Source organism: Bos grunniens, chromosome 10 (genome assembly GCF_055505025.1).
Source record: "Bos grunniens cultivar Pamir isolate PY7600 chromosome 10, Bosgru_T2T1.0, whole genome shotgun sequence".
Taxonomy (NCBI): Eukaryota; Metazoa; Chordata; class Mammalia; order Artiodactyla; family Bovidae; genus Bos; species Bos grunniens.
This window is the reverse complement of record NC_141174.1, coordinates 47,373,165-47,396,151: the sequence shown is the minus strand read 5'-3', so window position 1 is coordinate 47,396,151 and position 22,987 is coordinate 47,373,165. Positions and strand designations below refer to the sequence as shown.

Below are 22,987 nucleotides of genomic sequence, written 5' to 3'. Positions count from 1 at the left end.
TTCAGTTGTGTCCGACTCTTCGAGACCCCATGGACTGTAGCCTACCAGGCTCCTCCGTCCACGGGATTTTCTAGGCAAGAGTACTGGAGTGGCTCCCATTGCCTTCTCCATCTGTCACATTAAGTGAGGCATATTCACCCTTTTTGTACCTCCACGTACTCTGAAAATGATCTGTTATGAGGTTATTCCTTTGGATTAAGAAACTGATCACTGTATTAAAGTAACTATTGATTCCACTTTTATCCAAATTATCTTATCAAATCATGTTCTGTTTAGTATTGAAAAGTCAGTGTCGTGAGTATGTTGTGGCTGGAGATAGAGATGATGGAGAGTGGGTGAACCTCAAGCTCGGTGGGTTGGCCACAGAGGGAAGTCTTAGGGAGTCATCCTGAAGAGAAGGCCCAGGAAGCCAAGGTCTGGGCAGCATAGATTGTCTAAAAGACAGGGAGAGGAGGAAAGCACTAGAAATAAAAGTCAACAACTTTCCATTTCCCCCTCTAGGGGTCCATTTTGCATGTTTCTTTATAATTAGGAGAGATTACTAGGCTAGGAGTTCAGAGACCTTAGTTGTAACCCTACCTATGTTATTTATTTATTTATTTATTTTTATAAGATACTGAGCTGTCTGCACTAAGTAAAATCAGTAGCTTGGATTCTTCCAATTCATGGATCTCAAAGGCTCCCCTAATGATCTATGGTTCTACGGAAGAATGATCTCTACACTATTTCATGCTATTTCTAAGTGTGCTCTCATGTCCTCATTTGTTGCTTCCCAACATTTATTATGTAGTTAGCTGTGCTTACACGTGTGCTAAATTATGGGGAAACAAAGATTGGTCTCCACCCTAAAGCAGCAAATACAAAGCTTCCTAAGTACTGATTATGTAAACATACTTTGTATAATTGCTATTGACAAAGCAAAATGTCAAAAGTTTCTAAGATATGTGTTCACATTTATTTACCTAAGTTGTAGAAAATATATCTGAGACCAGGGACAACACTGATAACTTTTTTTCTAGATCTGAAAGCCCAGAATAAATTTCCCACCCACAGTAACTGTTCATATGTTATACAAATAACATATGTCTTAAGACAGCATGGTTGCAAAATGTGGTAACACAAATGCAAAAAAAAACAAAACAAAACCCAGTAGTTTGCAGACAGGAATGCACTACCCAGATTTTGTGAATGTTATGAATTCACAATGGCTAAGCATTAGTGCACATAAGCTTAACATAATGTTAGTGGGAAACACTGAACAAAATAATACATCTCACAAGATGCTGCTTTCCTGAGCTCGATGAAATGCTTGCTCTTTTAATGCAGATGCTTGACATTTCCAGTTAGGAACTAAAAGTAGGTAGAATGTTTTTTTGAGTGGGACTCTGGGATTTCTTTTTTGGAGATGTGTAAGAAAGTGCTGGCCAACTGGGTTAGGCTTCATGGTTACTTGCATATTTTTCTGATTTTGAAGTTTTTTTTCTACTTTAAAAAGATAATCAAGGGAAATATTTTATGCATGATATCTCTTTTACATATGTCTCACTCCGCATACAGCCTCATCCCAACCAACATACACTTCTCTTTTTTATGTTTTCCTAGTTTAAAGCTGCCATCATTACTGTTTGGACAAGGTCCTTATGGGTTACATTGATATCCTTCAGGGTGATACCTCTTAGAATAATAGAAATAAAAACAAAAGCAAACTAATGGGACCTAATTAAACTTAAAAGCTTTTGCATAGCAAAGGAAATAATAGACAAGATTAAAAGACAACACAATGGAAGAAAACAATTGCAAATGAAACAACTGACAAAGGATTAATCTCCAGAATATATTAGTGGCTCATATATCTCATTATCAAGGAAAAAAAGCCCAATCAAAAAATGGGCAGAAAACCTAAACAGACATTTCTCCAAAGAAGATATACAGATGGCCAATAAACACATCAAAAAGAGGCTCAACATCACTGCTACTGCTGCTGCTAAGTCGCTTAAGTCTGTGCAACCCCATAGACAGCAGCCCACCAGGCTCCCCCCTCCCTGGGATTCTCCAGGCAAGAACACTGGAGTGGGTCACATCACTAATTATTAGAGAAATGAAAATCAAAACTACAATAAGGTGTCACCTCATATCAGTCATAATTGCCATCATCAAATAATCTACAAACAATAAATGATGGAGAGGTTGCAGAGAAAAGGGAAGCCTTTGGTGGGAATGTAAACTAATACAACCATTGTGGAGAACAGTATGGAGATTCCTTAAAAAGCTAGGGAAAATATCTAGCATATGACCCAGCAACTCCACTACTGGGCATAGAGCCTAAGAAAATCACAATCCAAATATATATATATATATATATATATATATATATATCTCCCAGTGTTCACTGCAGCACTATTTACAATAGCCAGGACATGGAAGCAACCCTGACGTCCACTGAAAGATGAATGGGTAAAGAAGATGTGGTACATATGTACAATGGAATATTACTCAGCCATAAAAAAGAACTAATGTGAATCAGTTCTAGTGAGGTGAATGAACCTAGAGCCTGTTATACAGAGTGAAGAAAATCAGGAACAGAAAAACAAATAGAAAATTCCACAAAACAAATTCTGAATGCTGGTGGAGGCCACCAGGCACCCAGAAAGGCAGCCCATTCTCTTTGAAAGAGATAGGACAAAACATAAAAGGTAAAAAGAGAGACAAAAGAGTTAGGGACAGAGACCCATCCCAGGGAGGGTGTCATGAAGGAGAGTAAGTTTCCAAATACCAGGAAACTGGCAGGTCTGTGGGGAGTTTAGGAATCTCAGAGGGCAACATAACTGGGAGAAAAAACAAAAACCAAACCACAGATTATACACCTAACCGCAACTCCCAGTGGAGAAGTAGCAGCGAGCAGAGGCTGAAGAGGGAGACATGGGCTGCATGCTTAGGGTAAGGACCAGGGCTGAATGCCCTGAGGACAATCAGAGGGAGCTAACGTGAGATAGCAACCCAAACTGTGAGACAGCCAGGGAGGGGGAAAAAAAAAGAGAGAGAGAGAGAACTTTTCCGAGAAAAGCTGTAAGGCACAACCTGGCCCGCTCACAGAACAAAGGACCAAGTGAATACCAGAGGACAGCTAGCCAGCTGCAGGCCGGGCCCTCCCCTGCCGGACACAGAGAGGCAGGCAGGTGACAGCCAGAGCCGGAAAGAGGGGCAATCTCAGATCCCTCCACCAAACTGGGAGCAGGTTCCCAGTTGCTAACCAAGTCTTCCTGGGATCCTGGACGGTTGACATGGGCCAGGAGGGTCGCAGTCAGAGATCAGCTCCCTAGAGGAGACACACGGCACACCTGAGATGGTGCTCCTGCTGTGCACCCAGGAAACCAAGGAGCTGAGACCAGGGAAGCAATAAGACGCACCACCCACCTGTGAAGAGTGTGCTAAACAAACACCTGGTCATCTGCACTACTTGGACCTGGGAAAGGCACAAAACGCAGGCCCAACCAAGTCTGTGCCTTTGTGGAGTACCTGAGAACCTGAAACTGAGTGGCTTAGACCTGGGCAGTGCACGAAACCCAGGGCCCACTTAGGACAGTTCCCCTGCAGAGCAACCTGGAGTCTGAGCAGTATAAACTGGGAAAGCACACACGCCATGAGTGGGGGCAAACCCAGTGTGGCCCAGACACTGCGAGCACTCCCCACACACGCCAGTGATATTTGTTTGCAGTGTTCCTCCGTCCCCACAGCACAACTGAACAAGTGAGCCTAAATAAGTGACCACCTTCACCCCCTTGTGTCAGGGCATAAGTTAGATACTGAAGAGACTTGCAAACAGAGGAAGCCAAAATAAACAAAGAAGAGGGAACCACTTTGGAAGTGACAGGTGCAACAGATTAAAACCCTGTAGTTAGCACTGACTACATTGGAAGGGGCCTAAGACCTTGAGAAGAAGTGTAAGCTGGAACAAGGAACTATCTGAAACTGAACTGACTCCACACTGCCCTCAACAGCTCCAGAGAAATTCCTAGATATATTTTACTATTATCATTTTTTAATTTAAATTTTATTTTTAAGTTCTTTATTACTCCTTTAATTTTCATTTTTATAACCTACTATTACTTTGCAAAAAAAGACCCTATTTTTAAAGCAAATTTCATATATATATATTTTTTAATAATTTTTGTGATTTTTTTTTAATATTGTATTTTTGAGAGTCTAACCTCTACTCTAGATTTTTAATCTTTGCTTTTTTTTTTTTTTATATCAATTTTGTACCTTAAGAATCCAATCTTCAGTAGCCATTTTTATTTAGGAGTGTGATTACTGGCTTGATTGCTCTCTCCCCCTTTTGACTCTCCTTTTTCTCCCCCAGGTCCCCTCTATCTCCTCCCTCCCCCTTCTCTTCTCTACTCAATTCTGTGAATCTTTTTGGGTGTTCCAGGCTGTGGAGAACACTTAGGGAACTGATTACTGGCTAGATCCATCTCTATCCCTTTGACTCCCCCTCTTCTCCTCCTGGTCACCTCTATCTCCTTCCTCCTCCTTCTCTTTTCCATGGAACTCCATGAACCTCTCTGAGTATTCCAGACTATGGAGAGAACATAGGGGGTTGATTACTGGCTAGACTGCTCTCGCCCCTTTTGATTCCCCCTCTTCTCCTCCTGATCACCTCTATCTCCCTCTTCCCTCTTCTCTTCTCCATGTAACTCTGTGAACCTCTCTGGGTGTCCCTCACTGTGGAGAATCTTTTCACCATTAACCTATATGTTTTATCATTGGTGCAGTATGGATGGAGAAGTCTTGAGGCTAAGAACAAGACTGAAAGCCAAAGGCAGGAGGCTTAAATCCAAAACTTGAGAACACCAGAAAACTCCTGACACCAGGGAACATTAATAGACAAGAGCTCATCCAAAAGCCTCCATACCTACAATGAAACCAAGCTCCACCCAAGAGCCAAAAGTTTCAGAGCAAGACATACCAAGCTAATTCTCCAACAACTCAGGAACATAACCCTGAGCATTAAAATACAGGCGGTCAAAATTCACACCAAACCCACAGACAACTCAAAACTCACTACTGGACACTTCATTGCACTCCAGAGAGAAGAGGCCAGCTCCACCCACCAGAACACATACACAAGCCTCCCTAACCAGGAAACCCTGACTAGCCACTCATCCAACACCACCCACAGGGAGGAACCTCCACAATAAAGAGGAACAACAAACTTCCAGCATACAGAAAGGACACCTGAAAACAGCAACCTAAAAAAGATGAAAAGGCAGAGAAATATTCAGCAGGTAAGGGAATGTGATAAATGCCCACCAAACCAAAGAAAAGAGGAGGAGATAGGGAGTCTACCTGAAAAAGAATTCAGAATAATGATGGTAACAATGATCCAAAACCTTGAAAACAAAATGCAGTTACAGATAAACAACTGGAGACAATGATTGAGAAGATGCAATAAATGCTTAACAAGGACCTAGAAGCAATAAAGAGAGTCAAACAATAATGAATAATGCAATAGCTGAGATAAAAAACACTCTGGAGGGAACAAACAGTAGAATAACTGAGGCAGAAGATAGGACAAGTGAGGTGGAAGATAGAATGGTAGAAATAAATGACACAAAGAGGGGAAAAAAGAATTAAAAGAAATGAGGACAACCTCAGAGACCTCTGGGACAATATAAAATGCCCCAACATTTGAATCATAGGAGTCCCAGAAGAAGAAGACAAAAAGAAAGGCTGTGAGAAAATACTTGAGAAGATAATAGTTGAAACTTTCCTAAAATGGGGAAGGAAAATATCACACAAGTGCAAGAAACCCAGAGAGTCCCAAACAGGATAAACCCAAGGTGAAACACCCCAAGACACATATTAATCAAATTAATGAAGATCAAATGTTAAAAGCAGCAAGAGGAAAACCACAAATAACACACAAGTAGATTCCCATAAGGATAAAAGCTGATCTCTCAATAGAAACTCTTCAAGCCAGAAGGGAATGGCAGGACATATTTAAAGTGATGAAAGAGAAAAACCTACAACCCAGATTACTGTATCCAGCAAGGATTTCATTCAAATATGAAGGAGAAATCAAAAGCTTTACAGACAAGCAAAAGCTGAGAGAATTCAGCACCACCAAACCAGCTCTTCAACAAATGCTAAAAGATCTTCTCTAGACAGGAAACAGAGAAAAGGTGTATAAACTTGAACCCAAAACAACAAAGTAAATGGCAAGGGGATCACCAGTTCAGTTCAGCTCAGTCACTCAGTCGTATCCGACTCTTTGTGACCCCATGAACTGCAGCGTGCCAGGCCTCCCTGTCCATCACCAACTCCCAGAGTTCACTCAAACCCATATCCATTGAGTCGGTGATGCCATCCAACCAACTCATCCTCTGTTGTCCCCTTCCCCTCCTTCCCTCAATCTTTCCCAGCATCAGGGTCTTTTCCAATGAGTCAGCTCTTCACATCAGGTGGCCAAAGTATTGGAGTTTCAGCTTCAACATCAGTCCTTCCAATGAACACTCAGGACTGCTCTCCTTTAGGATGGACTGGTTGAATCTCACTGCACTCCAAGGGACTCTCAAGGGTCTTCTCCAACACCACAGCTCAAAGCATCAATTCTTTGGCCTCAGCTTTCTTTGTAGTCCAACTCTCACATCCATACATGACCACTGGAAAAACCTAGACGGACTTTTGTTGGCAAAGTAATGTCTCTGCTTTTGAATATGCTATCTAGGTTGGTCATAATTTTCCTTCCAAGGAGTAAGCGTCTTTTAATTTCATGGCTGCGATCAACATCTGCAGTGATTTTGGAGCCCCAAAAAATTAAGTCTGACACTGTTTCCACTGTTTCCCCATCTGTCTGCCATGAAGTGATGGGACCGGATGCCATGATCTTAGTTTTCTGACTGCTGAGCTTTAAGCCAACTTTTCACTCTCCTCTTTCAATTTCATCACAAGTCTCTTAGGTTCTTTTTCACTTTCTGCAATAAGTGTGGTGTCATCTGCATATCTGAGGTTATCGATATTTCATATCTGAGGTTATTGATATTTCTCCCAGCAATCTTGATTCCAGCTTGTGCTTTTTCTAGCCCAGTGTTTCTAATGATGTACTCATACATATCAATAATTACCTTAAATGTAAATGGGTTGAATGCCCCAACCAAAAGACAAAGACTGGCTGAGGGATACAAAAACAGGATTCCTATATATGCTGTCTACAAGAGACCCGCCTCAAACCTAGGGACACATACAGATTGAAAGTGAAGGGCTGGAAAAAGATATTTCACACAGATGGAAACCAAAAGAAATCAGGAGTAAAAATACAGGACACTACATAATGATCAAAGGATCAATCCAAGAAGAAGATATAACAATTATAAATATATATGCACCCAACATAGAAGCACTGCAATATGTAAGGCAAATGCTAACAAGAATGAAAGGGGAAATTAACAGTAACACAATAATAGTGGGAGACTTTAATACCCTACTCACACCTATGGATAGATCAACTAAACAGATAATCAGCAAGGAAACACAAACTTTAAATGATACAATGGACAAGTTAGACTTAATTGATATTTATAGGACATTTCAACCCAAAACAATGAATTTTACCTTTTTCTCAAGCATACACAGAAACTTCTCCATGATAGATCACATCCTGGGTCATAAATCTAGCCTTGGTAAATTCAAAAAAAACTGAAATCATTCCAAACATCTTTTCTGATCACAATGTGGTAAGATTAGATGTCAATAACAACCTGGAGGGGTGGGATGAGGTGGGGGGTGGAAGGGAGGTTCAAGAGGGAGGGGACAAATGTATATCTATTGCTGATTCATGTTGCTATATGGCAGAAGCCAACACAATTTTGTAAAGCAATTATCCTTTGATTAAAAATAAATAAATAAAAAAAATACAAACATATGGAGGCTAAACAACACGCTTTTGAATAACCAACAAATCACAGAAGAAATAAAAAAGAAATCAAAATATGCATAGAAATGAATGAAAATGAAAACACAACAACCCAAAACCTATGGGATTCAGTAAAAGCAGTGCTAAAGGGAAGGTTCATAGCAATACAAGCTTACCTCAAGACACAAGAGAAAAATCAAATAAACAACCTAACTCTACACCTAAAGCAACTAGAAAAAGAAGAAATGAAGCACCCCAGGGTTAGTAGAAGGAAAGAAATCATAAAAATTAGGGCAGAAATTAATGGAAAAGAAATAACGGAGACCATAGCAAAAATCATCAAAGCGAAAAGCTGGTTCCTTGAGAAGACAAATAAAATAGACAAACCATTAGCCAGACTCATCAAGAAACAAAGGGAGAAAAATCAAATCAACAAAATTAGAAATTAAAATGGAGAAATCACAACACACAACACAGAAATACAAAGGATCATAAGAGACTACTATCAGCAACTATATGCCAATAAAATGGACAACTTGGAAGAAATGGACAGATTCTTAGAAATGTATAACTTTCCAAACTGAAGCAGGAAGAAATAGAAAATCTTAACAGACCCATCACAAGCACAGAAATTGAAACTGTAATCAGAAATCTTCCAGCAAACAAAAGCCCAGGTCCAGACGGCTTTACAGCTGAATTCTATCAAAATTTTAGAGAAGAGCTAACACTTATCCTACTCAAAGTCTTCCAAAAATCGCAGTGGAAGGTAAACTTCCAAACTCATTCTATGAGGTCAACACCACTCTAATACAAAAACCTGACAAAGATGCCACAAAAAAAAGAAAACTACAGGCCAATATCACTGATGAATACAGATGCAAAAATCCTTAACAAAGTTCTAGCAAACAGTATCCAACAACATATTAAAAAGATCATACATCATGCTCAAGTGGGGTTTATCCCAGGGATGTAGGATTCTTCAATATTCACAAATCAATCAATGTGATACACCACATCAACAAACTGAAAGATAAAAACATTATGATTATCTCAATAGATGCAGAGAAAGCCTTTGACAAAATTCAACATCCATTTATGATCAAAACCCTCCAGAAAGCAGGAAGAAAAGGAATATACTTCAACATAATAAAAGCTATGTATGACAAACCCACAGCAAACATTACCATCAATGGTAAAAAATTGAAAGCATTTCCCCTAAAGTCAGGAACAAGACAAGGGTGCCCACTTTCACCACTACTATTCAACATAGTTTTGGAAGCTTTAGCCATAGCAATCAGAGCAGAAAAAGAAATAAAAGGAATCCAGATGGGAAAAGAAGGAGTAGAACGTTCACTGTTTGCAGATGACATGATCCTCTACATAGAAAACCCTAAAGATTCCACCAGAAAATTACTAGAGCAAATCAATGACTATAGTGAACTTGCAGGATATAAAATTAACACACAAAAATCCCTTGCATTCCTATACACTAACAATGATAAAACAGAAAGCCAAATTGAGGAAACAATTCCATTCACCATTGCAAAGAAAAGAATAAAATACTTAGGAATATATCTACCTAAAGAAACAAAAGACCTATACATAGAAAACTGTAAAACACTGGTGATTTAAGAAATCAAAGAGGACACAAAAGATTGAGAAATATACCATGTTCATGGATTGGAAAAATCAATATAGTGAAAATGAGTATACTACAAAAAGCAATCTATAGATTCAATGCAATCCCTATCAAGCTACCAATGGTATTTTTCACAGAACTAGAACAAATAATTTCACAATTTGTATGGAAATAAAAAAACCTTGAATAGCCAAAGCAATCTTGAGAAAGAAGAATGGAACTGGAGGAATCAACCTTCCTGACTTCAGTCTCTACTACAAAGCTACAATCATCAAGACAGTATGGTACTGGCACAAAGACAGAAACATAGATCAATGGAACAAAACAAAAAGCCCAGAGATAAATCCACACAGCTATTTACACCTTGATTTCAGCTTGTGTTTCTTCCAGCCAAGTGTTTCTCATGTTGTACTCTGCATAGAAGTTAAATAAGCAGGGTGACAATATACAGCCTTGACGTACTCCTTTTCCTATTTGGAACCACTCTGTTGTTCCATGTCCAGTTCTAACTGTTGCTTCCTGACCTGCACATAGGTTTCTCAAGAGGCAGGTCAGGTGGTCTGGTATTCCCATCTCTTGAAGAATTTTCCACAGTTTATTGGGATCCACACAGTCAAAGGCTTTGGCATAGTCAATAAAGCAGAAATAGATGTTTTTCTGGAACTCTCTTACTTTTTTGATGATCCAGCGGATGTTGACAATTTGATCTCCGGTTCCTCTGCCTCTTCTAAAACCAGCTTGAACATCAGGAAGTTCACGGTTCATGTATTGCTGAAGCCTGGCTTGGAGAATTTTGAGCATGACTTTACTAGTGTGTGAGATGAGTGCAATTGTGTGATAGTTTGAGCATTCTTTGGCATTGACTTTCTTTGGGATTGAATTAAAACTGACCTTTTCCAGTCCCGAGGCCACTGCTGAGTTTTCCAAATTTGCTGGAAATTAGCTGAGATCATGAACTCCTTATTGCCAAATTCAGACTTAAATTGAAGAAAGTAGGGAAAACCACAGACATAATCATAAACCATAAGGGATTTGATTTAGGTCATACCTGAATGGTCCAATGGTTTTTTGGGTGTTAGTTCTAAAAGGTCTCATAGGTCTTCATAGAACCATTCAACTTCAGCTTCTTCAGCATTACCGGTTGGGGCATAGACTTGGATTACTGTGATACTGAATGGTTTGCCTTGGAAACGAACAAAGATCATTCTGTCGTTTTTGAGACTGCATCCAAGTACTGCATTTTGGACTCTTTTGTTGATCATGATGGCTGCACCATTTCTTCTATGGGATTTCTGCCCACAGTAGTAGATATAATGGTCATCTGAGTTAAATTCACCCATTCCAGTCCATTTTAGTTCGCTGATTCCTAGAATGTTGACGTTCACTCTTGCCATCTCCTGTTTGGCCACTTCCAACCTCAGATATGCAGATGATACCACCCTTATGGCAGAAAGTGAAGAGGAACGAAAAATCCTCTTGATCAAAGTGAAAGAGGAGAGTGAAAAGGATGGCTTAAAGCCCAACATTCACAAAACTAATTTCATGGCATATGGTCTCATCACTTCATGTGAAATAGATGGGGAAATAGTGGAAACAGTGTCAGACTTTATTTTTCTGGGCTCCAAAATCACTGCAGATGGTGATTCCAGCCATGAAATTAAAAGATGCTTACTCTTTGGAAGGAAAGCTATGACCAACCTAGATAGCATATTCAAAAGCAGAGACATTACTTTGCCAACAAAGGTCCGTCTAGTCAAGGCTATGGTTTTTCCAGTGGTCATGTATGGATGTGAGAGTTGGACTGTGAAGAAAGCTGAGCACCAAAGAATTTGATGCTTTTGAAGTGTGGTGTTGGAGAAGACTCTTGAGAGTCCCTTGGACTGCAAGGAGATCCAACCAGTCCATTCTGAAGGAGATCAGCCCTGGGTGTTCTTGGGAAGGAATGATGCTAAAGCTGAAACTCCAGTACTTTGGCCACCTCATGCAAAGAGTTGATTCATTGGAAAAGACTCTGATGCTGGGAGGGAATGGGCGCAGGAGGAGAAGGGGATGACAAAGGATGAGATGGCTGGATGGCATCACCGACTCAATGGACGTGAGTTTGAGTGAACTGCAGGAATTGGTGATGGACAGGAGGCCTGGCGTGCTGCGATTCATGGGGTCACAAAGAGTCAGACACGACTAAGCGACTGAACTGAACTGATGGATACTTTATCTTTGAATAAGTAGGCAAGAATATACAATGGAGAAAAGACAATCTCTTTAACAAGTGTTGCTGGTGAAACTGGTCAACTACTTGTAAAAGAATGAAACTAGAACACTTTCTAATACCATACACAAAAATAAACTCAAAATGGATAAAGATCTAAATGTAAGATCAGAAGCTATAAAACTTCTAGAGGAAAACATAGACAAAACTCTCTCTGACATATATCAAAGCAGGATCCTCTATGATCCACCTCCCAAAATACTGGAAATAAAAGCAAAAATAAACAAATGGTACACAATTATACTTAAAAGCTTTTGCACAACAAAGGAAACTAGAAGCAAGGTGAAAAGACAGCCTTCAGAATGGGAGAAAATAATAGCAAACAAAGCAACTGACAAAGAATTAATCTCAAAAATATATAAGCAACTCCTGCAGCTCAATTCCAGAAAAATAAATGACCCAATCAGAAAATGGGCCAAAGAACTAAACAGACATTTCTCCAAAGAAGACATACAGATGGCTAACAAACACATGAAAAGATGCTTTGCTGCTGCTGCTGCTGCTAAGTCACTTCAGTCACGTCCGACTCTGTGCGACCCCAGAGACGGCAGCCCACCAGGCTCCCCCATCCCTGGGATTCTCCAGGCAAGAACACTGGAGTGGGTTGCCATTTCCTTCTCCAATGCATGAAAGAGAAAAGTGAAAGTCAAGTTGCTCAGTCGTGTCTGACTCTTAGCGACCCCATGGACTGCAGCCTACCAGGCTCCTCTGTCCATTGATTTTCCAGGCAAGAGTACTGGAGTGGGGTACCATTGCCTTCTCCAGAAAAGATGCTCAACATCACTTATTATCAGAGAAATGCAAATCAAAACCACAATGAGGTACCATCTTACGCCAGTCAGAATGGCTGCTATCCAAATGTCTACAAGCAATAAATGCTGGAGAGGGTGTGGAGAAAAGGGAACCCTCTTACACTGTTGGTGGGAATGCAAACTCATACAGCCGCTATGGAGAACAGTATGGAGATTCCTTAAAAAACTGGAAATAGAACTCAGCAATCCCACTGCTGGGCATACACAATGAGGAAACCAGAACTGAAAGAGACACATGTACACCAATGTTCATCGCAGCACTGTTTATAATAGCCAGGACATGGAAGCAACCTAGACGTCCATCACCAGACAAATGGATAAGAAAACTGTGGTATGTGTACACAATGGAATATTACTCAGCTATTAAAAAGAATGCATTTGAATCAGTTCTAATGAGGTGGATGAAACTGGAGCCTATTATACAGAGCGAAGTAAGTCAGAAAGAAAAACACCAATACAGTATATTAACACATATATATGGAATTTAGAAAGATGGTAACGATGACCCTATATGTGAGACAGCAAAAGAGACATCGATGTAAAGAACAATCTTTTGGACTCTGTGGGAGAAGGTGAGGGTGGAATGATTTGAGAGCATAGCACTGAAACATGTATATTATCATATGTGAAATAGATCGCCAGTCCAGGTTTGATGCATGAGACAGGGTGCTCAGGGCTGGTGCACTGGGATGACCCTGAAGGATGGGATGGGGAGGTGGGAGGGGGATTCAGGATGGGAAACACATGTACACCCATGGCTGATCCATGTCAATGTATGGCAAAAACCACTACAATACTGTAAAGTAATTAGCCTCCAATTAAAAAAAATGAATTAAAAAAAGAAAAACAAATATTGTATATTTAATACATATATATGGAATCTAGAAGAGTGGTGTTGATGAACCTATTTGAAAGGAAGGAATAAAGATGCAGACATAGAGAAGTGACTTGAGGATACAGTGGGGGAGAGAAAGAGGGAGACAAATGGAGAAAGTAGTACCAACATACATACACTCCTATGTGCAAAATAGATAGCTGGTGAGAAGCTACTGTATAACATAAGGAGCCCAGTCTGGCACTCTGTGATGACCTAGAGAAGTGGGATGAGGGGAGGAGAGGGAGGCGATATATGTATAATTATGGCTGATTTGCATCACTGTATGGCAGAAACCAAAACAACATTGTGAAGTTTTTTTTAAAAAATATCCTTTGGGGTGAGAAACTACTTCTCCATTAGCTATATTTCAACTCTTCCATCATCAAATGCTGTTTCCAAAAAACTGTAACTGTATTTTCAAGTAACAGGACAGAAATAAGTTAATTTAAGAGAAAGTAGATGAAATCTGGCCACTCCTACTGGCCTGGAGCAAAGAGGGTTGTGACAGGTCTGTGCTCTTCTCTGAAGCTTCTCTGTTTCTCTTTGCTATTCTCTGTTTCTACCTTCTATTTCACATGGATGGTAGCCTTGGGCCAGGAAGGCAGTGAAGTGTAGAACCTCCAAATAAAATCAGTCAGACATGAACTGAGATGAGGCTATTTGGGGAACTCATCTGACATTTCCATGCATCTCTGAACATGCATGGAGGTACTGCAATGGTGGGTGGGTTTATCACCTGCTCTAACTTCACTTGACTGCAAGTGTGCAAGTCACAGATCCAATATTCCATAAGATTTAAATACCAAACTCAAATGAAGTAACTTTAAATATCCTTTATTGTGAATTGGTCATTGGTCAGACCCAAATATAGACTTTTTGCTTCCTTTTGCTTTATTCTGTGTATGTGTGTATGTATATTGCCAGCAACATTTTCAGCAAAGAATTAGCAAAATAATGAGGGTTCTAGAAATCTAAAATCTAAAAATGATTATCTTGTAAAACTATTAAACAAGATAGGAGACAATTTATTAAATATGTTCTTCAAAGGTAAGATTTGGCTTAAAATAATAGAAGTTCCTAGAGGTTATTTTGAACCAGTTACTAAAATTGGTTCATTTAACTCCTTGGACCTGGGAAGTGCCAGCACCAAGGATTACACTGAGATTCAATTTTACTGAAGGCTACATTTAGTTTACCCACTTTCCACAACCTATTACTCATTTTATGTTAGAATGAAATGTAAATGTTTTGTGTAGCCCTCAAACTTACACTAAGATTTGAGAGATGTACTTTAAAAAAGCACGGGGTAGTATATAAAATCAGTGGCAAAAAGTTTCATTAAGCACCAGGAACTAATTTTTGTCACCCCATACTCATTTTGTAGGTAATGTTTCAATAACCGGCAAGGCACATTTACATATATTCCAATGAACAAATATTGTATATTTAATACATACATATGGAATCTAGAAGAGTGGTGTTGATGGACTTTTTTGTCTGTCACTTTTTTAAAAAGTACTTAAGATACAAGTTTTATTAGTACCACAGTCTGCCTTCAGTAATATGCCTAAAATATTTTTCAGGGCCAGGAGCATTCAGTTGAAAGAAAATCTTTTTTACGACTGCAAAATAGTATTAAAACTAATGCCCTGATCCAAGATTAGGTTTTTAATGATATTAACAGTAGTCTGATAAACATCTAGAAGTCTGGCATTGAGAAACAAAAGCTTGTACCTGACTAGTATTTTTATTTAAAAAAATTAGTTCTGTTAGCTTATTTAAATTCTCTTACATTTATTTATCTGTAGAATTTATATTTGTTTCATTCCTTTTATCTCACTGAAAACTGTCTGCAGGCTCTTTGATTTGGATTAGATGTGTGAAGTACTGTCTTTTGCCAAAAACCTCAAAATTACCTGATCTTTTCAACGTAGTGGGTTTGTGCTTGTTTGGAGATCAGTTCAAAAACTATCTGTACTGCCTCTGATGTTAAGATTTTATGTATAGCATAAGGAAGCTAGCTCTGACTATATTTTCCTAAGAATAAAGACCTATTTTTGTAGCTAAATAAATAAATAAATAAAATTGGTTCAAATTTTAATTTAAAGCTAGAATTTTCTAATACAAATTGCCTGGCATACTGTTAAATTTTCTCTGTGGGTATTCAAACAGAAATTGAATGATAATTTTGAGAAGGAAATTGAAGAACCTCCTATGTTTACAAGAGAATGAATTAGCTATGCTTTCCAACTCTCACTTCTTTAAATTTTTATTCTCTCCTTTTCTTTTGATTTTGGCACACATGGGGGTATTTCAAATAAGGTGCCACCATAAAAACTTTTTTGCTTAAAGCACTGAAAAGAGAAGTTTCTTAAGGAAACATCACTAATTCTATAGTTCCGTACATTTGCTCTGTCGTGTCCTACTCTTTGCAACCCCATGGACTGCAGCACGCCAGGCTTTTCTGTCCATCAGCAACTCCCAGAACTCACTCAAACTGATGTCCATTGAGTCGGTGATTCCATTCAACCATCTCACCCTCCCTCATCTCCTTCTCCTCCTGCATTCAACCTTTTCTAGTCAGGGTCTTTTTCAGTTGAATCAGTTCTTTGCATCAGGTAGCCAAAGTATTGGAGCTTCAGCATTAGTCCTTACAATGAATATTCAGGGCTTATTTCCTTTAGGGTTCACTGAGTTGATCTCCTTGCAGTCCAAGGGACTCTCAAGTGTCTTCTTCAACACCACAGTTCAAAAGCATCAATTCTTCGGTGCTCAGCTTTCTTTATGGTCCAACTCTCACATTCATACATGACTACTGGCAAAAACATAGCTTTGACTAGACCGACCTTTGTAGGAAAAGTAAGGTCTCTGCTTTTTAATATGCTGTCTAGGTTTTTCATGGCTTTTCTTCCAAGGAGTAAGGGTCTTTTAATTTCATGGCTGAAGTCACCATCTATAGTGATTTTAGAGCCCAAGAAAATAAAGTCTGTCATTGTTTCCATTGTTTCCCCGTCTATTTGCCATGAAGTGATGGGACTGAATGCCATGATCTTAGTTTTTTGAATGTTGAATTTTAAGCCAGATTTTTCACTATTCTGTTTCATTTTCATCAAGGCTCTTTAGTTCCTCTTTGCTTTCTGTCATAAGGGTGGTATCATCTGTATATCTGAGGTTATGGATATTTCTCCCAGCAATCTAGATTCTACCTCATGCTTCATCCAGCCAGCATTTCGCATGACTTACTCTGCATATAAGTTAAATAAGCAGGGTGACAATATACAGCCTTGGCATACTCCTTTTCTGATTTGAAACCAGTCCGTTGTTCCATGTCCAGTTCTAACTGTTGCTTCTTGATCTTCATACAGATTTCTCAGGAGCCAGGTAAGGTGGTCTAGTATTCCCAATTCTTGAAGAATTTCCCACAGTTTGTTGTGATCCACACAGTTAAAGGCTTTGGCATAGTCCATAAAGCAGAAGTAGATGTTTTTCTCGAATTCTCTTTCTTTTTCTATGATCCAACAGATGTTGACAATTTGATACCTGGTTCCTCTGCCTTTTCTAAATCCAGCTTGAACATCTGGTAGTTCTCAGTTCATGTACTATTGAAGCCTAGCTTGGAGAATTTTCAACGTTAGTTTGCTAGGACAGCATTAAATTTTATTGATAGTTATTGTGGTAAATGGTGAAGCTGAATTCATGTATTACCAAAACCTCTTTCCATTCAGTGTGAGAATGTGAGTTTCAGGGAAATATAAGGAGTTATTAAGGAAAATCTCTCTTTCCTGGGGGATACACGTCTACTTTCATTTTTTTGTACTGTTTCTGATTCTTCAAATTTACATACATTTTAATGAATAACTTCAATGAAAAGCTTGCCACATGTATTTAACCATTACCAAATAAAGCATGCTATCTGAAGAAATGGAAACAGACTATGAAAATTTTCTAAAGCTTATGAGCGGGTGGCATCTCTCTTCTCTGAAAGACCTGAAGAATGAACTCATTTCTTAAGTATGACCTACATCATTTTTTTCTTGAAGAGATCTAAGCCATCGTTTCTATATGGCAATATTTTTTCCTACCTATTTTCTCAAAATATCACTGCCCTAATATGGTTGTTTCTTAAGACACTGGTTCACAATTCACTTTTAAAAGAGGAAGACTAAAGTGTAATTGTAGGATGGGATGTTGCAGGTAACTTGGCTGGGTAATACTGAGTCAGTTTCCCTTCCTTACAAGCATTCATTCCTAAGTATGCATTTTATGTTTTAAAGGAGTACTATTTTGCTTTAAAAAACATACTCATTACCATTAACAGTCTCAATTGATCTGGTTGTATAGGGAGAATACTAATCAGGTAGAAGAAAGTGTACAATGTGTGTGAACTGTTATGACCACAGCCAGACGTACCAGCATTTGCGATTTAATCTCTATTTTGACATTTTCCTCTGTCCTCCCTCAATTTCAGGCAACCCATGCACCTTACACTGACCATATTCAAATAAATAATAAAGGGGACGCTATTAAATGTGAAAAACACATCATTTGAAGATGAAAATCCATGTTTAAATAGAGTTCTTCAGCAGTACTTTTTTAGTTATTTAAGGTCAGCAGACAAATCAATTCAGCAGTGAAAAGTCAATAATATGTGTTTTAGAGTTTTGGCATTTCAGGACCTAAAGTACCAGTAAAGGGTTTTCTTTTTTCAGAAATGAAAAATCTAAGATAACCTGTCATAAAAGTCAAAGTGACATGTACTTATTCAGAAATGTAAGGCTATGGTTTTTCCTGTGGTCATGTATGGATGTGAGAGTTGGACTGTGAAGAAGGCTGAGTGCCGAAGAATTGATGCTTTTGAACTGTGGTGTTGGAGAAGACTCTTGAGAGTCCCTTGGACTGCAAGGAGATCCAACCAGTCCATTCTGAAGGAGATCAGCCCTGGGATTTCTTTGGCAGGAATGATGCTAAAGCTGAAACTCCAGTACTTTGGCCACCTGATGCGAAGCGTTGACTTATTGGAAAAGACTCTGATGCTGGGAGGGATTGGGGGCAGGAGGAGAAGGGGATGAGAGAGGATGAGATGGCTGCATGGCACCACTGACTCGATGGACGTGAGTCTGAGTGAACTCCGGGAGTTGGTGATGGCCAGGGAGGCCTGTCGTGCTGCGATTCAGGGGGTCGCAAAGAGTCGGACACGACTGAGTGACTGATCTGATCTGATCTGATCTGAAAAGAATGGAGAGGCCATTAATATTCACTGAGCATCTACTATGTGCCAGATTCTTAGCAGCGACTTTCCCATTTAGTCTTCAAAATAAACCACTAAGGTAAATTTTATTATTCCAACTTATTTGAAGGAAGAAAAATGAAGCCCTGAGAAGTTAGAAAAACTTTTTCCAGGTCACATATCTGGTAAGTTAGATTTGTCTTTGACATTCAGATACATGGCCTCCCAATTTTAAGGTCTGCACAGGGGCTGCAGAAGAGCATGGCGCTTGCTTGCAGAAGGCAGAAGTCAAGCAGGCTTGGGAAAGAATTCCAGTTGCTGTCACCTCAGGGATGCGTCAGCCCTGTTTGAGGAACATGACTTTACATGTTCCCACTGACCATGTCGGGCTATTATGAGATAGAAGTAAGAACACAGATTGGAAGTCACTTTGAAAATTTCTACTTGGGCCAAGTGCCACTGAACTCCAAGTAGTTATTCTGAGGAATCTGACAGTGCCAGGGTCAACAAAGTCAGTAGGTAATTGATGGGCAGTGTGTATAACTTCGTATGCCTGGATAGGATTTGTTGAGAATTAGCAAGAGCTGAAAACACACAGAATGAGACCAGCTCTGCACACCTGCTTCTTCACCTGAGTACTCACTCTGCAAACAGTCGGCATTCAGGAGGTCCTGACACTTTTCGTGGCACTTCACTCCACACTCCGAACACTTCATGCCTTGCCGGGCAATGCCCCATAGGAGCCCTTCACACTCGTAACAGTAGGTAGGTGTTGTAGCCGTCCAGACCTCAAAGTTGTGTGGGGTGGTGGAGGACATGGGGTAGATCAGTGCCTGTAGCGTCTTCTTGAAGACATGTATTTTCTGGGAAGGTGAGAGAAGTTACCAACGTAAGGTACATCAATGGATCTGGAGAAGTCCAACATAAAACAAACCATGTTATCACTTTTTCCTGAAAATGCTATTTTGAGAGAACTCTTTAATTATTTATTTAAGTGATGACAGTCATCACAGTGACTCTGCTTAAGTATTCTTCCTTCAATGCTCCAGGGCCCGATTCAGTAATTTGAATACTGCTGCTAAGTCGCTTCAGTCGTGTCCGACTCTGTGAAACCCCAGAGACGATAGCCCACCAGGCTCCCCTGTCCCTGGGATTCTCCAGGCAAGAACACTGGAGTGGGTTGCCATTTCCTTCTCCAATTTGAATACAGAAACTCCCTAATTTTCACATGGGACTGGGCTTCAATGCTGTGCAAGGTTCTTTCATGGCAGCACAAAGCTCTGGTTTCTTGATAATGACTACATCCTCTGTCCTGTTACTTCATGAGCACAAGGATGATGAACATCATGCTCACTGCTGGATCAATCCTCAGAGCATAATCTAGTCTACGGCTTGAGATAGATATTCAGGAAACACCAATTCAAAAGTCAAAAGAAATTTATATTACTATCCTTGGTCTAAGTTGGTTCTTGGTAAAATTATAAAGTCATGGAAAGTATTCTGAATGCTGATTTTAAACTTCTACAAACACCCCTCACTCCTCCTTTGTATCTTAACCAGGCCTCACCTCCCTGATTCTAACATAACATCCTCTGTAACATGACACCCCTCCCCAATTCTGAAGTATACTTCTAGAGATCTTTCTACAGGGACTTGCTTTCACTGCCTTAAAGGGAGATATACATATTTTTTAATTTATTGGGATATAATTGCTTTTCAATGTTGTGTTAGTTCTGCTGCATAGCAAAGTGAATCAGCTTTATGCATACATATATCCCCTGCCTCTGTGGTTTCCGTCACCACCCCATCCCACCCATCAAGTCATCACAGAGCTGAGCTCCCGGTGTTACACAGTAGGTTCCCACTAGCTATCTACTTTACACATGGTAGTGTATACATGTCAGTGCTAATCTCCCAATTAATTCCACTTCTCTCCCCACCAGGTCCACTTGTTCATTCTGTATGTCTCCATCTCTACTCTTGCCCTGTAAATATGTTAATCTGTACCATTTTTCTTGATTCCATGTATATGCAGTAATATACAATATTTGTTTTCCTCTTTCTGTCTGACTTCACTCTGTATGACAGACTCTAGCTCCATCCACATCTTTACAGATGACTGAATGGAGATAATTTTTAACAGTGCAGGGAAGCCATTGGTGAAGTGAGCACTGAACAAGGAGCCCAGAGGCCTGAGTTCCTGAGCACAGGCTCTGTTGCATGACAGTTGAAATGGGCTTCAGAAGGCAGGAGCTGTCTTGTCTCTGAGTGTTAGGGCACAGCACCTTTTCATGGCATGAAATGAACGCTGTGCTACTTGAAAGTCTTATAATCTATGGAGAGATTTAAGTTCTCTAATCCTCAATTTCCTGCTCTACCTGTCTACTGTTTGTTGATGATCAAACTGTGTGACAGTAACAAATATAGCCCATAGACTTCAAACACTGAATAAATGCTAAGTAAGAGTGCTCATACTTCAGATTTGTTTAGATGAGTCTCTTTGCTTCTCATTTCCCACTCTGCTGGTGACTCGCTGGGGAGAAAGACCAGCACTCTCTGAAGTTACATTTATAATTCCCCACAACCACCTGATGCCTGATGAATGGTTGTTTACACAAATTCTGTAGGAGTCTAGCTGATAAGCAACACTAGAAGGGAAGTGCTTGTGTTTTTCATTAATCATCCTTAAATCTCATTTCAGAGTATCTTCCCACAGTGTTGAAATGGTTACCTTTCTATTATTCTTCAATTCCAAAGTATGGAAATGGCACTTTTCCTTTTATCAGTAATTCCCCTCACCAGGCATTTCCCCAGAATATGTCTGGTAATGGCACAAGGAGTTTCCCTACAAGGAAGCTAATCTTCACTAAAAATTTTTCTATCTTTTAAAAAGCAAGATCCAGCCTTGCCACTCAATGAGGGTCTGATCAAAGTTATTTACATTTCAAGTGAGTCTACACATCAAAAGTGTGTTCAAAATATGGGAACTTCTCAATTAGGGGAACCCTGTGTTAGGGTTTATATAGAACAAGTGGATCCATCACTTTTCAATAAAGATAATCTGAGTCAATAAATCTCTTGGTTACATTCTTTAATGAAGATGTCATGTCTTGAAAAGAACTGTTAAGAGTTCTATTAGAATTAGAAGCATGTATTATTCATCTTTGCTTCACCTTTACTGCCTAGCAGAGTGATATTTAATATCTTTGAAGTGAACTGAATGATTCTTGGCATAAGAGATATACCATTAGTTCTACATAGACGGTTTTATGTTCTGAGCTGAGGGCCTGGGGGACTGTGTGATATGTGTGTGTGCATCGTACAGAATTGTTGGTTTAGCTAAAAAAAAAAAAAAAAAAAAGATTGGAGTTCAGGTATATTTGCAATTGCATAATTTGTTATCTTAGTAGCAGTAAAAAACAACAATTCTAACTGGAACACTGGGTAGGAACAGAACAGAGTCTGCTACTGAACATAAGAGAGAGATACATATTAACTTAGAAAGCAGAGTTGGGCAGATCCTTTACCAGCTGAACCACAAGGGAAGCCCAAGAATACTGGAGTGGGTAGCCTATCCCTTCTCCAGCAGATCTTCTTGACCCAGGGATAGAACCGGGGTGTCCTGCATTGCAGGCAGATTCTTTACCAACTGATCTATCAAGGAAGCCTAGAGTTAGACAAGCAGTTGCTTTTTAATATGAATTTATCCACATAATTTAAATTTAATGATTAACACATTGTATCTAATCCCCTATGTCCATTTTCTTTTTATTGAATTCAAGTGATATACAAGCAGTCCTCTAAATTTTTAGGCTGTAGTAAGAGTATTAATATAAGGAACACTTGCTAAAATATTACACATGTTGAAGGAAAACAAGTGAAAGACAGTTTTGATAGACAGCTGGGAAGGTTTCATTGAAATTGAAATGTTTGTTTTGGTTTGGTTAAAGAAGCATGGTCCATTTCATGAGAAGAGAAGCTAATTTCAAAAAAGAAGAAACATGGAAAATTTATGAGACAGCACATCAAAAATCAATTGAATAGGGCATTAAAATAAACCATAACATTTGAAAGCTATAGAAGCTGGACAAAAACATAAGATAATTCACTAGAGGGTACATGTCCCCAGTCTCAAGAAAATGATAATATGAGTTTTTCATTCTTGATTTTGGAGATATGGGCATGTGTTTACTAAAGCTGAAAATCACTCTAAAATAAATGGTTTATGAAAATATTTCTTATTCCAGCAAA

At 39.3% G+C, this 22,987-nt stretch overlaps 1 protein-coding gene across 10 annotated transcripts in view; it reads right to left on the bottom strand.

Moving 5' to 3' along the window:
- UNC13C (unc-13 homolog C) overlaps positions 1-22,987 on the bottom strand; it is an 839,460-nt gene that overhangs the window by 371,779 nt on the left and 444,694 nt on the right. For 6 of the 10 annotated variants that reach the window (XM_086321015.1, XM_086321018.1, XM_086321019.1 and 3 more), the window contains one exon: positions 19,368-19,599. In XM_086321015.1, the coding sequence (XP_086177141.1) occupies positions 19,368-19,599 (232 nt within the window). The remainder of the gene's footprint in view (positions 1-19,367; positions 19,600-22,987) is intronic. The other 4 variants (XM_086321016.1, XM_086321021.1, XM_086321023.1 and 1 more) reach the window with 1 other exon arrangement.